The 17,386-nt window shown below is 31.3% G+C and overlaps 1 protein-coding gene across 1 annotated transcript in view; it reads left to right on the top strand.

The window, feature by feature from the left end:
- LOC145687106 (uncharacterized) overlaps nt 1-17,386 on the top strand; it is a 316,539-nt gene that overhangs the window by 262,928 nt on the left and 36,225 nt on the right. The window contains exons 3-9 of the mRNA XM_081760566.1: nt 1,422-1,626; nt 2,803-2,910; nt 6,346-6,501; nt 9,044-9,156; nt 10,088-10,401; nt 12,619-12,850; nt 16,365-16,532. Coding sequence (XP_081616692.1) covers nt 1,422-1,626; nt 2,803-2,910; nt 6,346-6,501; nt 9,044-9,156; nt 10,088-10,401; nt 12,619-12,850; nt 16,365-16,532 — 1,296 coding nt within the window. The remainder of the gene's footprint in view (nt 1-1,421; nt 1,627-2,802; nt 2,911-6,345; nt 6,502-9,043; nt 9,157-10,087; nt 10,402-12,618; nt 12,851-16,364; nt 16,533-17,386) is intronic.

The following is a 17,386-nucleotide window of genomic DNA, read 5'->3' as shown; positions in this document are numbered from 1 at the left end:
TGATAAAATATTAATGTTAAAATATTAAATAATGATACTTTCAAATATTTAGGATCAATATTAACAGACGAAAATCATATTCACGAAGAAAATAAATGTCGACTAAAAGCAGGGAATTCGTGTTACTATTCGGTTCAAAATCTCTTGTCGTCGCGAATTCTGTCGAGGAATTTGAAGCTTAAAATATACAAAACGATAATTATGCCTGTTGTTCTGTATGGTTGCGAAACATGGTCACTTTCTCTGAGGGAAGAACATAGACTGAAAATATTTGAGGACAAGATCCTGAGACGAATATTCAAACCCAAGAGGAACGGGAATGGGGAATGGCGGAAACTTCATAACGAGGAACTACATAATTTATATGGTCTACCCAACATTGTTAGGGTCGTCAAGTCTAAGAGGCTTAGGTGGGCGGGTCATGTAGCTAGAATGGAAGAAAGTAGAAACGTTTTCAAAGTCTTGACTGGAAGACCAATCGGAAAACGACCATTAGGAAGACCTAGGCGCAGATGGGAGGACAATATTAAGATGGATCTCGCAGAGATTGGAATACAAAGTAGAAACTGGATGCAGTTAGCTAAGGATAGAAGTGAGTGGAGAGCTTTTGTGAACGCAGCATTGAACCTCCGGTTTCCATAGGCCATAGAGTTAGTTAGTTAGAGTTAGTAGTAGTAGTAGTAGTAGTAGTAGTAGTAGTAGTAGTAGTAGTAGAATAGAGTATATAAGATATACACTAGAGTAAGCATCGGTGATTTGGAACAGCCTAACAAATACTCTTCTAAACAAACTTGAAATGCTTCAAAAGTGTTTTCTTAGGATACTTTGTTTTAGGCTAGGACTGAATTATTACTTTAGCACATATTAATACTGGAAAACATATTTTAAATTTGAACCATTGGCGGAGAGGAGAAATTTAATTGATTCTGTGTTTGTAGAAAAGATACTTGACAACCGATGCAATTCGGACTGTAGTGTAAAAAATGTGGATTTTAAAGTTCCAATATACGGTACAAGTGTAAAAATTTTATTGCAACCTTATGATAGGAAATATGTTTTAATCTCTAGAGTTTTAACGAACTATAATAGACGCATATTTTAAACTGTCACTTCGTTTTAGAATTTTTAATATATCTTAGTAGTTGTTTTTATCTTTATTTTAATTTTTGACGTCTGAGTGTTCTAAAAATTTACATAAACTACATTGTTAGAGTTTATCTTATTATTAATTCATGTTTATAAGTTAATCACTGTTTTACTATATCACTCACCATCACTTTTACTATATTATAGTGTTAAAATAATTTTGAATATGACCAAGTGTTGTATTTTTGCTGCATTTCAGTTGTTCTCAGCACTCAAAATAAAGTTTATTATTATTATATTTCGCTGTTGTATTTGTAAAACTTTTAATTTTGCAGAAGTTCGACCAAAAAGGTATATCAGTTACAAAGGAAACTTTACAGCAATTCAGCTCCAGACATCGAAACGAATCTCTCACCAAATTACAACGCATATTCTTGCCATTTTTCTCGAAGAAGTTTTGGGTTATGCAAATGTTTCAATCATAGAGCAAGACGACTTCTACAATACTACTTGGTTATTAGATCAACTGCAGAGAATAGAGTAAGCATTTTAAAATAAATCTTATACATATTTTACAACGTTTATTTCTCTTATATGGCAAACATGTGCAAAAATAGGGCAACCATAATTTCATACATGACTGAAACAACTATATTACATATGTACCGTGTTATGCAAAAATGAACTAAGCGCCAAACTTTGAAAATCCACGTAAATGCGACGATTGGTTCCTGATACGCATTAGAACGTTTTGCACAATCCAAAAGAGAGGAAAACCAACACCTTTCCAAAAAAAAGAAACATAATTTCACTTTTGATTACGGCTACATTAATGTTGGACATCAACCTTTATACGTAATTTTCTTAAAAGTATGAAAGTGGCGCTTAGTTCGTTTTCTCAGGACACGGTACATATATGAACAGAAATAAAAAAAATGTTCTCTATATTTATTCATGTTCGTTTTATTTAAATAATTATTTACAAACATATTATTCAAGAAAACTATTTGCGAAAATTATTTGATTATATTTGTATGAGAGGGTTTTTCATATTACAGCAGAAGCTATTGGTATAGCGATGTGACCAAGTTCTCTTCTTTTTCTTCTTTTTCTTTTTAGCACTTCATTTCTTTTCAAATATTTCTAAAGATTTCTTTCGGAAAGTTTTCACCGGTACAGAAGGCAACGAACATTAAATTTGAAAAGTCAATAGCATTTATGCATAACGTTTGTTGAAAGATTAAATTTTTGTTTCGGAGCCAGGGTACTTCGAATGTATCTGGATGTCTTCGTCTTCTAAAAATGTTCTGGAAGATATACTGTAACTTTAGAAACTTAAACATTAATTTCTGTTTTAACTTTTCCTAGCTTCGTATATATATTTACAACTATAATTCCATTAGTTCTGTGGTTCTTTTGTTATAATGTACTGGCAAAATCTGCATGCCAGTGCATTATAGGAAACGGAGAATGCCGAAATAGTTATAATTTAGTGAAGGTCTAAGGGTGAAACATTTAAGTAAAAACAAGCTTTTTCTACTATATAAATCACTATTTTGTTGTATAGAACTTTTTCTGAAGGTTGATTTACATGTTTCTTAAAATATAAATATTGATAATAATGTTTCATATTGTAATTTTTCTGACAGGAATTCTGTATTTGCGATATTTTGTAATTCGTTTAAGTCTCATGTGCTTATGTTTTCAATATTTCAGAGGAGTGTTACCCGTGGACCTTGAAGTTTGGATTCCACCAGAAATTGATGTTAAACACTATACCATTGATGATCTTGAAGAAGGTGGAAGCTTAGGCCTCGGTGGAAGGTAAAGTATAATAACAAACAGAACATCAAATTATATTTTGAAAATAACGCTGAAAATCATAGCGGTACAATATTATGAAACAAAGTGTTGAAATGTCGTTTAGATTCTGTTTATTGTCGGATGTCAAATACTGTGACGCCAGTTCTGTGATTAATAATTGGTTAAATTAAGTAGCAATAAACAATTTATTATCGACACTTCGTCCATCTTTTTTATTTATTTATTTATTCTTATTTAAGTGTTGGAGCAATATGATTTTCAATTATTGATATTATCTATTGTCAAGAAAAGAAAATTCTCTGATACCTTCGCTTAAATAATACTTAAATTTATACAAGTCCCAAAATGTACAAAAAAGTAACTAATTTTTTTGACGTTTCTTTAACACAAGTTATGACGTAGGTACAGGCACGTAGCCAGGATTTCGTGAAGGAAGGGGGAGGGGGGTCCGTGACATAAAATACTGTGGTCATCACACCAAGGGCTCGATCATTCTAAACTATTTTACTGTAACATATATTGGTTCGTTTAGCCAAGATTTCGTAAGCGGGAGGAGGGGGGGGGGGGGGCATGAAATTCTGAAGGACCAGGAGCTCGATCAATCTAAACTACTTTATTATCAACATATATTGGTTTGTTAGGATTATAAAATGAAGATATGATGGTAAGTATTTTAATAACAAACTATGAAGAAATCTCGAGTAAAATATTGAAAAAAAAAAAAAAAGTGTTGAAAAAGATTGTACAATATTTACGTCCTTACTCTGTTCATTCAAATATAACAATTTCGCTTTCATTATGACCTCAACTATTATAAAAAGTACATATTCACTATTATAAAAAGTACCTACTCAATAAAAGTACCTGTCTTGTAAAATATTTTACAATATCTGCGTTTCTTTCTCTGTTGAATCAAATGTTAACAGAACTTTCATTCCACATATATTTTTGTTTTTATTATTCCGTCAACTACTGTCTGTTCCAAATGACAGGTTAAAGGAGCAGTAGAAAATTGTTTTTGAAATAACATTTTTTGTACTGCAAGGATGCGATAACGAAAAATTATGATAAAAAAATATCCACGCTGTTACACAACGGTACTATACTTTCGGAAGCTTGAAATCTCCCTGACTAGTAGCAGAAATTCTAAGAACTTTTCTAGAAATTCTGAGAATTGTGTATTTTTTTAAAATATTTCAAATTCCCTGACTCTTCCAGCATATCTCGCTTATCTCACCACTATGTATTGCAAGTAATAGAAATCTCCTTATAAGAAAGTATAACCAAAAGCCTCCTGATCTTTCTTTTTATTTTTAACGCGATCCTTTTTTTACTCGTTTAATTTTGTTTCTTTCTTCCTTTTTTTATTTCATTTCTGGTCTCGAAGGGGGGGGGGTTCCGGACCCCCGGACCCCCCTTGACTACGTGCCCGCGTAGGTAAATGATAATTTTTGTGAGAAACCATCAAATTATACAAAGCACCAATATCATGTTAAGTTTTTCCAGTTATATTAACTTATTCCAATACTGAACTTAAACAATGATGTAATGAATATACGACATTTTTAAATCAGAATTTTAGTGTGCAGTTTAAATGAAAAGCTTTTAGTTTTACTGATCTAAGCCAAATTTAATTAAGTCATCATTGACTTTTAATTCAAGCTGCTCAAGGCTCTCTTGAGAAGTAAAAGTTTACAGGCAGAAACTCAATGACAGACAACATAGTAGAAGGCTGTAGTGGTTCGCCACGCAAGCCCTGTCTTAAAATATACATAAAATCTTAAAGATGTCTTTAAATATATTAGTTTAAGATAAAATTATCTTAAAACATATTTTCTAGCATAGCTGAAGATACATAGCACAGTTAATTATAATTTACTTCCGAAGAGAGTATAATACCATAATTTTACTCTGTTTGTAATTGAAAGAATTTATATAACTACAGCTGAAATTATGATGTAGAGACCAGTACCTATATTTTTCCACCAGTATCTATATAATTATGTCATAAAAACATTCTTGAAGCTTAAGGAGTGTTTAACGTAATAGAATGTCCAAATACGTTAACATTATTTAATCCTTCTAAAAAATTTACTTCTATTTACTGCTTGAGACAAAAATCTAGTAAATTAGTGCATTCATTCTATAATTATTGACAACTACTTATTCTATAGTTCTATAGTTTTATGTGGGGCAATTGTGCAGTAAACATTGATATTTTTTTAAGTCAATGTTACATGTTTACAGACTGGTTCATGTATAAGCGCCTAATGAACTATTGACACAGATGTAAGAAAAGAGTTTCCTTATATCAAAAGGATATGCAAAATGTGAAAATGAATATAGATATCCAGTATGCAAGAGACTCTTGTTGAAATTTCTGGTTTGCAGAACACTTTAAAACCTACCGATTTCTGGAAAGTATTAAAGCATTCATGTTTCTAGATTTTTCACAAATCAAAGTTGTACTCTAGAAATCATTTATGACAAGCAGTCATTGATGTTTACATTCAATACTAAATGAATAAATAAATAAAAATAAGCTTTATATTGATAAAGAAACTTAAATATACAAATAGTTTGCATAAGGAAAAAAAGTAACTAAAATCCGCCACAGAATATAGATTTCTCATCAAACAATTGACAGAAATTGTGATTGGTAATCTAAAATATAAGTAATAGCAATAGTTGCATCAACATTTAATAGTTGATTCGTTTTAATGTAAACAAATTGAAAGGCAACCTTATCAATAAACTCAAATGGTACTCACTTTAAAATTATTATAGATTATACAAAAAATTGAATTAAATGTTAAAATTTTGGTCACAGGTGTGGAGCGTTGTCAAAACTTAAGGGATGGATTTAGTAGGAATAGAGTGTATGGAAATTAGATATACAGATGGAGAACAGCGACTTTTAAAGCCGATCTCTGCTACCTGGGAAAATGACTTAGAAGAAGATAGTGTACGCAAATTAACTACCCACACTCATAAATAAAAATCATCTAGCTGCTCAACAGTTTTTATTTATGAATCTAAGAATCCATATAAATTCTTCTTACTAAGCACACCGTTCCTTCTTACGCCTTGGCAACGTTGGCAGTTATCAGAAAAAAACTCATTTAATATAATTTTTAAAACAATTTGGAGGAGCAAAAGCGTGTATATTTTGCGTTTATTGACTTTAATAATTGAGTATATAAACAAACACTGTACGAAATTGGATACATAAATGGATGCTTTGTAATTATATTTTGTGTTTTTTACTTCTAATATAGTTTGTTCTTTCTTCCCTTTCCTGTGACGAAAAATTGTTTGAGGCTTGAAATCTGAGTGTTTTGCATATATCGTGCTCCTAAATACGTGTATACGCGTATTGAGTGCATATATGTTTTTAGAATAATTTGATAAAATGTATTTTATATCTTCTTTCAGATTTGCTTGGTTTGTACCAAAAATGCTAGTTAGTAATTCTACCTTATTTGTTCCTCATTGGAGTGAATTCGCCAATTCTGAAAATGCCAGAATTTTTCACATACCAGAAAATCGCATGGAAGAAATAGAAGAGTATGCAAAATATAATGCCACCAGGTACGTAAACAGTTTTCGTTTATGTAATAATTGTTCCTCAAGTATAATGAAAGTCCTATTAGGTTACATTGCACATTTTGATGTTAATTATGCAGAAGTTCTATGCATTTATTAAATACCTGCAGTAACATAGGTTTAGCAGTAAATTAAGAGAAAACTAAATAATGAAAGTTATCAATGAAAGTAATAGTGCAAATTATGGATACCATAAAATATCAAATAATACTTTCGACAAAAATACTTTCAAATACTAGTATCTAGGGTTAACATTTACAAACCAAAACCATATCCACCAAGAAATTAGATGCCGATTGAAAACAGAGAATTCGTGTTATTATTTATTTCAAACTCTTTTAGTTTCACGAGTTCTATTGAAGAATTTGAAGCTTGAAATATATAGGACGATAATTACGCCTATTGTGCTCGCGAAACATGCTCGCTTACTTTCAGGGAAATACTCAAATTTAAAGTATTTGAGAATAAAATTCTGTACTCGGAGCCAAGAGGGACAGGAATGAAGAATGGCACAAATTTCATAACGAGGAACTGTATAATTTATACCGTTTACCTAACATTGTTAGGGTCATTAAGTCTAGGAGACTCAGGTAGACAGATCATGTAACGACAATGAAAAAAAAGTAGGAACATCTTCAAAATTTGAATAGGAAATCCAATCGGAAAATGACTATTAGCAAGACCTACATACAGATGGGAGGACAATATTAAGATGGATCTCGCAGAAATAGGAATACAAAGTAGAAACTAGATCCAGTTGACTAAGGATAAAAGTTAATGAAACGAAAGCTTTTGTGAATGCAGCATTGACCTTCCGAGTCCTGCAGGCCATAGAACGAGTTAGTTAGTTTATTTCGATATTAAGTTATTACGTATAAGAAATATCAACATTAGGTTATTTAATAATATAAGAATGAAAAGAAAACAATTTAGTATTTTAATGCTACAAAAATTGAGATATTTGTTGGTTCGGTTTGTAGGTGCTTAATGAAAAGACGAATTAAATAAATACCATAAATAAATTATTTTTGCGTGTTTGTTTGAGAAGACTAAAAGTGTAGAATCAATAGATGCTTTTATCTTCTAATACTCTGTAATATTCACTTGCACATTTTCCATATTTCGTCCACCATCTATGGTCTTGTTCACGAATCCACAGGTTAGATTAATACAAGTAACAGTAATAATACACATCTAAAATAAAGATCATGAAGGGGAGTTTCATCAACGAACATGCAGTCACAGCCACGAGAGTAACACAAATTCAAAACTCACCAAAGCATCCAAAACAGTAATCACATGCAGATGTTTCAGCAGTGATTTTCCACTTCCTCAGTACATAAATTTTTTAACATTACCACATTACTAATAACTTTCCTTTATTACAAAAATTGTGAATATCATTAGCAAAGAAATGTTCTTAATATCACTTGCTTGTAGCTCGTGCTATTCGTATGTTACATCAGAAAAAGACTTCCCTGCATAAATAACGGTTTAGGTTTAATTAAACATTGTTCTTAAATTTCCCTTGTTCTTCAGAAAGTCAATCCGTGCTTCTGGTAGTGTGAATTGCACCCATCTGTTCTAGGCAGTAAGACCCTTTTTTCACCACTAATCATATTCGAAATGATGGCTATCTTGATGAGGTTGGACACTGGAGTTCAATTAAGGAGGCTTCTATCCAGCACAACCTGGTTCAGTTTAGCTTACTCGCCCTTACATTTCTTCCAGAGTTCCTCAAGTGTTGTGGCTCGACATTTTCTGTTCTGTTTTAGTACAACCAAAGGCATAAAAGTCCATGCAAACATCTTCATGAGAGTTCCTAGACGTTATGTCATCATCACAACCGAGGCGTTTGTCTGTTTGACCAGATCAAAGCAGGTGTGTGCGATTGACTATCGTCCTATCGATGGACATCACGTACTCTTTCTATTAATGCCATTGACAACATTAGTACGATACAGCCTACCCAATTCTAGTTTAAAATATATTAATCGAATCAACCTCACCAAGTTAACGTATATTGTCATAAATTATTTCGTTTGAGACGGAAGTAGCTATCAAGGATATAGAAATGGAACAAAATTAATAAGTAAACATAAAATATCTCATTTAGAAAGAAAACCTCAAATTTTCATATAAGATTATCAAAGTTTGTGAGCTAAGTGAAATGTCGCTGAAAAAGGTACATAAATGAATTATTGCTTACATATATGTATTGTCAAGATTTATATCATCTCTGTTGTATTACTGTACATATAATATGATCGAAACAAAGCTTAATATATTAAACCAGGTCAAACGTAAGAGAAAAAATTACTTTTTGTAAGAATTTTAAGCTATAGTAAAATTCAGCAAAATCAAGTGCCTTTTCATTTTTCAAGTATAGTAAAATGTTACAATTCATAATTTTTAAACATTAACCGAATATTACATGGTTGATAGCAAAGTACTTTTAATGATTAAGTACCTTGTTTTAGTACTGATACCTTGTTTTAGTACTGACACATTCAAACCACCATTTCAGCTATTTCTGTGAACAACCGTTTTGCGAAAATGGTAGTTATGTACCTGAACCCTGTAAACGTCATCGACATAAACCTGCAAAATTATGTGCTGTGCTATTTGCAGATTATCCTGGTAAGTACTAATTTCTTTGCTTATAAGATTCTTATTAACTAAAATTTAAACATAATATAATGAAATACCTTAATTTTCGATATGGAAAAACGTTGTTATTACTATATTTTCGTTTGTCCTATTAGAGATATCATTAATAGTGTAATATTTAATAAATGAACCTAAAAGAAAATAAATTTTTCAACTTTCGATAACTTTTTAACATATCATCAACAAAAACAGATAATTCAAATGAATGAACCAAAACACAAATTTAATAAAAAAATAGCTTCCTAGTGACTATACGGTTAGTATACGCACATTTAGCACGGAATTAATTTCCAATACAAGCTTTTGTGGTTTGGATACCACGTTTTTTGTCTTCTATAACTTTTCTGCTAACATTACGTTTAACCAGAGATGGACATTTTTCCTAACCCTCACTCACACTCACCCTCAATCAATTCCCTCACACTCACACTCCTCCGTCCGCCCACTCAAATATTATTCACGTCCTTACACTCACTCATACTCACCGTGAATCGATTCACTCACACTCACTCGCTCTCATACTCAAATATTGTTCATTCCCTCACCCTCAGCCACACCCACCCTCAATCGATTCCCTCACACTCACACTCACTTGCCTTCACACTCATTGTTTATATCCTCACCATCACTCACACTCACTCTCAATCCACTCCTTCACACTCATCCTCATACTCATCTACCAAAATGAAGGTGAGTGAGGGTAAGGGCAGCCCTCTTGAAGGCAAAAGTGGGTAAGGGTGCCCATCTTTGCGTTTAATCATCTAACGAATTAACAAACTCGAAAAAAGTAGATACTTGTATTAAAAAATAAATAGATAAAAGTTAAACTTTATTGAAAGAATGCTTCTAAATATCTCAGTGCCTAACTGTGTTAAAAGTAAATCTTTTCTTTATATTACAGAGTATACTCAGTTTGTAGTAAATCACATAGAGGAACTTAATCTCTATGTTAAAGTTGTATGGGTTGGACCAAATTTGAAAACGATTGTCGAACGTTGGACTGATGCTTACGAAACATCTCACAGCAATCCTCCAATCGTCTTTCTTTCTTGGAAACCTAATGAAATTACAATATCTGACAGATATGCAAGTATATCTTTCCCTGCATGTGATGTAATGAATTCTTCAAAATTGGTTGGATGCAAATATGAATATTCACGACTTGAAAAATTGATTTGGATTAAATTAAAGGAAAATGCTGGACCTGCATACGAAGTAAGTATTTTATATTTATGTTATTTGAGAAACTCAACAACAAGAAAAAACTATTATATTGTAACTTTTGATATATTTAGTTCTTAATACAGTGTATCCATGAAGTTGCGCAACCCAAAGTTTGATTGAGTATATCTTTTGATCTAAGAATGATATAGCAAATTTTTGCATAAAAATTCATGTTATCAATTATGTACAAATTCTCATTGCTTATCATTAATTAATCTAAAACACACCTGTTGGAGTAATTTTACGACAACAATGTTGCCAGGGGCCACGTTTCGGTCAAAAAACACAAATTTACGGACTTGCATTAAATAGCCTTTTTATATGGCAACACTGCACCAACCTTTCATATTTTTGCACCAATGGATAAATGTTGATGTATACTGTACATATACGCAGGAATTTGCTCGTAGGAAATCAGTTTTCTGCAACTGAATATTGATTTTTTTTTCATTTTGTAATTTTTTTATTTTTTTATTTTACTCTTACAGCAATTTCTTTCGTTATTACACAAAAACGTTACAAGTTCCAGCATTGTTCATTATCTTGAAACTATCTACATAGAACATGCTTACATTTGTTTCAAGTCTCAGGTCTTTATCGTTCTTAGATCAAAAGATATAAGCAATCAAACTTTGGATTACGCAACTTTATGGACACACTGTACATTGATACATCATTTATTAATTATAGAAAATAAATATTAAGATAAAATAATTATTTTTGTATTGTTTGCATTATTTTAGAAATACATAGCATAATGCATATATTGGTTAAAGTAAAAGAAAATAACCTTCCTTCTAGTTGGTTAAAATAAAATAACCATACTAAAATAAAATGCAATTTCAAGCTATGTAACTAGCATGTGAGGCAAAACAGGACATTGTTCTATTAATCTTATAATAACCAATCACTGTTTTAAGAAAAAATATTATTTGTTAGTGTAAAACTAATATTCACAATTGTATACACCCTAGTGTATGTGTCTCCAGTACAACATTTTGTTGTAAATGTACGATAAATATATTAATATTACCATAGTGTTATTATTAATTATCTTTTCCTTGTTTCTACATGCATTATTCTTTCTGTAGTTAAATGTATTTTAAATAATCTTACATATTTACTGACATCGATTTATTTTGTTTCTGTGTCTGTCAAGATATGTTATGGTTTATTTCATTTCTGGATTCTGTACAGATCAGTGACTTACCACATTAATTTGCATTGTATAAGTAATACTTTGAAAATTGTACTAGATCAAGAGAAAATTTCTTGAGGTATTTTCAAACTTAATATAAATCATAGAATTAAATTCACTGCAAATTATCGTTACATAAATTATAACAAATACCTACCTAAGTATATTTCCGTGTTTCAATGACAATACGTTCAAAAATTTTGTTCAATACGTTCAAATATTTTATGTTTCACTTTCATATATATATATATATATATATATATATATATATATTAATAAATTCTAGCATTAACTTAATTCCTGCTTCCAATTTTTTTAAAAATATTTGTTCCTGAAGATGAAACAAACTTATTTCGAAAATTCGGGCTATTGACATTAAAAACGGAAAGTCATTGAAGTAGACATTCTTCATAATTTCTGCTATATACGTAGATAGTTAAGAATTAATATTTGGTCCAGATGTACTGTATAACATTTTTAACGATAACAATCCAATCCATAGCAAACATATTAATAATAATTATTATTATTAATAGTGTTCATGGGCATGGTTATTTTTCTTACTTAATTTCCTTATTCGAAGATACTGTAGTTCTTCTAATGATTAATTTCAAGAACATTTGATTTGTCATTAAATATGAAAGTATAATTAAGCAAATAATTTGAATGAATATTTAAAGTAATAGCAAAGATATTGCATGCCATCAAATTTTGAACTAATAAAATTACAAATCTTGTTAGTGTAACAAATTGAATTGATTACACAATGTATTGATCTGTACAGTTTCGTTTACAGTTGGTTCACTATGATAAACTTTTTTACTTAGATTTACTATGATTCTAATAAGTACAGAATGAATTGCGCACAGTATTCAGAAAATTAAAGATAACAAAATTTACTTTAAATCACAGAAATTTGCATTGTGCTTGGTCAATTCGTTCAAACATTAAATTCAGAGAAATCCATTTCTGAACATGTCCGACATTGTAAATTTTACAACTTTTTACAGGTTATGCACCGGTTTTCGCTATCACCAGAGCAATACGAAAACCTGATCGAAAGATACAATTATTATAATGGTAGAAAATCTCCTAAAGCCATTGCATGTCAATGGCTTCAGGATAACAAAGCAGTAAGGGAAGGATGGAAACCTGCCGACGGATGGAAAAAGATAAGACTGAACATCGGTGGGATATTTCCAATAAGTGGACCTGCTCATATGGGACCAGGAATTGTTACAGGTAGTGAAACAATAATTACCTTTGCACTACGTAGAATTATATTAATTGAATGTCCAAAACTTAAGAAACATGATCAGGCAAAATCTTTGGTGAACAATAGGGTGATTTACGAAACTTTGAAAAGTGTGTATTATTGATTTGGAAGAATTCTTTTCCCAGCAATCATATCAACAATGTTTGGCGTTAAGTATTTTACTTTTTGCTCACAGTATTACAAACGACTATAACTATAAAATTAATTCATTTTATATGAAGCTTATGACCCCAACTTTGGTCATTAGTATATCCTTTAATATTTTTATTGTTAGAAGTACGTTAATGAACTTCCTGACTTCAGTTATAACGGAGGTTTCATAGTTCCTTCTGGAATTTCAGAAGTCTATACCTCGGGGACGAATTAACTCACAGGAGACGAAAACACGTAATTAAAAAGAGTAAATAACCAAGCTTTTAATTTTGCTTACAAATGTTCGATACATACCCCTTTGATGACTTTATAAACGCAAATTCTGAATCTATCTCTGCTTTATATACGTAATGTCGGCGTCGACGTCGAATGTACTAACTACAACCATAATTCTGTGAAAAAAAATCTGGTAGATCTCTTCGTAATAGAGAGAAATAATCAATCTCTTTAACATAATTCCAAAGGAAAAAGTTAGATGGATTGATTTCGTATGACTTGCAAGGCCAGGAAATTAGTGGAAATCCATCACTAAGTTCATTGGCGTGAGCTGGGATCGAATCATGGATCCCATGTACCAGAGGTGAACACTCTACCATTGAGCCACCACGACCCCTGATTTTCTTTTAGAATTAAAGTAAGAATTAAATTACACGTCTTAATCAATAATTAAATTATATCTCTTATTATTTTAAAATAGTGATTCTCATAATTGCGTAAACATTAAACTAAAAGTAAATCAAAATCAGTTAACATCACATGTAAAATTTATTCCCATATTTTATGTAATTACTACATATTAATGAAATTTTAATAAAAAGAAGTTTATGTATTCACTTCTGTAAAAGGATAGGGTATAAATTAACTCTGTACCAATTTGATCATCAAAATCTTCTTTACATTAGTTTGTGGGTCTTATATGTGACCTTCACTATGTTGATCTGTCCCAACGATCTATTATGCGTTACTGTGGGTCCTCTGTGGTTTATACTATCTTCTTTTTGATACTTCTATTATGACAGCTCATAATATTTTGTATCAGGCGAGTACGTACGTATGTATTTAAACAAAAGTATCAATCACTGGAATCAAGACGTTCCAAGAACGTTGAACATAAGAAGTTATGCAAAAGCAATAGTGTCTCAAATACCACAGACACTATATCTATAGCACTTGTATTGTATTATATTGTATTTATTTTCCGTCCAAGCGACTAGTACTGTACATTTGTACATGCGGTGTAGAATATGCCACAATATATATTTAATAGCTCTATCTGATAAATAACAACAAATATTTTCATATATACCTTATTAGTACTACTGTGTGATTTTGTGTTACATAAAATACATCAAGATGGTTTTATATACACTGAAACATATTTATTGATATACCTAGTTTCATCTACAATGCAAACATTTATATAATTTATGCACTTCACACACTGTTATCTTCCATTGCATCTTCATTATGTTAATTTTTCAGACTATTATAAGTTTCTAGCCTAAGCACGTTCATAAAATTCAGAAACAAAATAACAGTAATGTTGCAATAAGTAGTTTGTTAGTCTTGATTTAAAAAAATATCAGATCTTAAATTTTTTTATGTTGTTGTACAAACTGTTAAAGATAATATTCCTTTATACTTAGGATCTTTTTAATAAAATAATATATTATGAATGGTTGAGAATTGAAAGATCACTTTGCTTCTAGTATTGTGGGCATGTATATAACTGCTTCATGTAAGTGTCATTTTAAGTTTTTTTTTACTGTTGTTGTTGTTGTGTGTAAATATTGCTGTCCGTAATATAGAAACCGAGTACTTAACACGAGAAATGAAATTGTAGTGTTATTTTCTAGTATAAATATTACATATTTTTGATCCTAGAGACCTCTCTGGTTTGATTCCTGGCCAAGTGGCTGTATGTTGTACAACATCTTGTCAGAGTTTTCTAGAGGTTCTTCGGTCTCTTCCCACTTTCTCATTCCACTAATTATTTCACGCTCGTTCAGTTTTATTAACCATCCGTCGTTTTTAGCCTAAAGGACATAATCATGGAATGTAAAACTGAAATTTTTTTATTATATTTTTTTCATAATAATTGAATAATTAAATACATTTCTGAAGTACAGATTTTTATCAACTTAATGGAAACACCTGAAAAAATGCAATATAGCGTTGGACCACCGTTCGTCCACTTAATGACTCTAATAAGACACGGAATGGAGTCATAGAGATCATGAAAGGTAGCAAGTGGAATATTACACCATTCTACATGCAGTGCATCATTCAGTTTCGTGAGAGAGGATGAAGGTGGAAAACTACAGCGAATTCATGTCTCCAAAAACGCAACAAAAATGCTAAATTGTCTTCCGGTCCGGGGATTGGGTGGGCCAAGGGAGGTGTTCAACTTCATCTTGATGTTTTTCAAACCACGCCTTAATAGCTCCAGCTTTGTGAATGGGCATATTATCGTCCTGGAATATTGCGCCATTGTCCGGAAACAACATCTGGATCTAGGATGCACATAATCTAAAATTGCGACATAATCACAGGCGTCAGCACAGAAAAAGATACGCTGGAAACTAGGATATTGCAACCCAAAGTATCACAGAGCCATTGCTAAGTTTTACGGTAACACGATCCATGGTTTAAATAAGGTGAACAATGACTAATCCGAAAAAAAAAAAATCACACATTTCTAGTCTTCAATGGTTTATGTTGCATGCTTGCGGCACTATTGGTGTCTTGTTAAAGCGTGATGGTCTGTTATCAGCGGTTTCGTCCGTGCAATCCGACCCCGTATGTCTATGTCAAGTAACTTCTTGCGGATTGTAATTGTCGGTACAGGCTCTGGGAGGTGCTGTTTGAGTTTTCCCATCACTTTCACCGCGTCGTACGACGGATCTGGGTGACAATCCATTTTAATGCTAGGTGGGATAGTCACTGAACTTTTTTTCCCCGACTACTGTTCCTCTTCGCTGATGTGTTTTAGCCGTAAGTTTTGTAAGCTGTCGTCAGGCTACCCCTCGCGACACACCGAATACACTTGCCACTTTCCTCAGGCTCGCACCACATAACCGAGCTCCAACAATTTGCCCTCTTTGAAAAACAGGGAATTCTCTCATTTTACACTATCACTGTCTATTCAATTCACTGCACACTGCCTTCTACTGGTCTTCAATTAGTATGGAGTTCACCCTAATACACAACCAACAACAACCATTTTTTTTAAAATATTGATTAAAACTCACTAAAATTATACTTCAAATTCATATATGTTATATCCTCTAATTCGCCTTTAATATTTTTTTTTTTAATTTATTTTAGCTGCTCAGATGGCTGTAAAAGCAGTTAATAGAAATACCAGTCTTCTTAGAGATTATGAATTATATCTTCAAGTAAGCGATGGTCAGTGCAAAGCTGATAAAGTAATGAAACACTTCATTGATTACAAATCAAGTGGTAGCTTTTTTGATAAGATGGTAGGAATTTTAGGTAAGTTCATTATTCTCTTAATATTTCAGTAGTGTATACAGAGGCAGAAAAGTTCGTAATTTTTGTTAAATTTATTTCTGAAGTCCTTTTTTTAAAAATAAAAATCAGGTTTTGTCAGTCATCTCTTTTTTGACTTCAGTGGTGGCTCTCGAGGGAAGTTACATTGATAAAAATTTAAATCTTATCGCTGCAGGTTAGGGAAGAAATCTTACCTAATGCATTAATTCTTGTATTATGCTTCCCTTAGCTTAAAGCGATCATATTTAATATTTTACAAATTTGAATTCCCTCAAAAGCCGCCCCTGCTTGAGCTACAGAAGATTTGATATAACTTGAATATAAAAAGATTGAGTTTACCCAATAAGATAGAATGTTTGCTTTTTTTAACAAAAAATAAACGATACAAAGTAAATGTGAGAAAAATAAAATAGTATGTTTTCAAATATCTTTTTCAATTTTCAAAAAGCTAAATTAATATATGAAGCACATACACATGAGCTACTTTCTTAAAAAAAGAATGTATTAATGAGTATTCTTTAGTGAATTATTCAATATCAGCGAAAGTTACACTGATACAATTTTGCATAATTATTACATTATTTGCAATGTATTTGTGATTTTAGAATTTGAATACTTCTGTATTTGAATAATTGTTCAAAAACAATTAGTGATAATAAGTAACTATTCCAACAAGTCATAGAAATAATGTAAAGAAATGAATAATTTTATTAGCAGTTAATTACAGTTAATAAGCAACACAATTTAATCTTTCACGCAGTGAATGACATATTTCTATCAGATATAACGGAAAAATTTTCTAGCGAAAGCAATATTTATTGAGTTAAAAATAATTT

The sequence above is a fragment of the Thermobia domestica genome, chromosome 1 (genome assembly GCF_964235325.1).
Source record: "Thermobia domestica chromosome 1, izTheDome1.hap1.1, whole genome shotgun sequence".
NCBI classification, from domain to species: Eukaryota; Metazoa; Arthropoda; class Insecta; order Zygentoma; family Lepismatidae; genus Thermobia; species Thermobia domestica.
The sequence above is the reverse complement of the archived record's forward strand: the minus strand, read 5'-3'. Positions and strand labels throughout refer to the sequence as shown.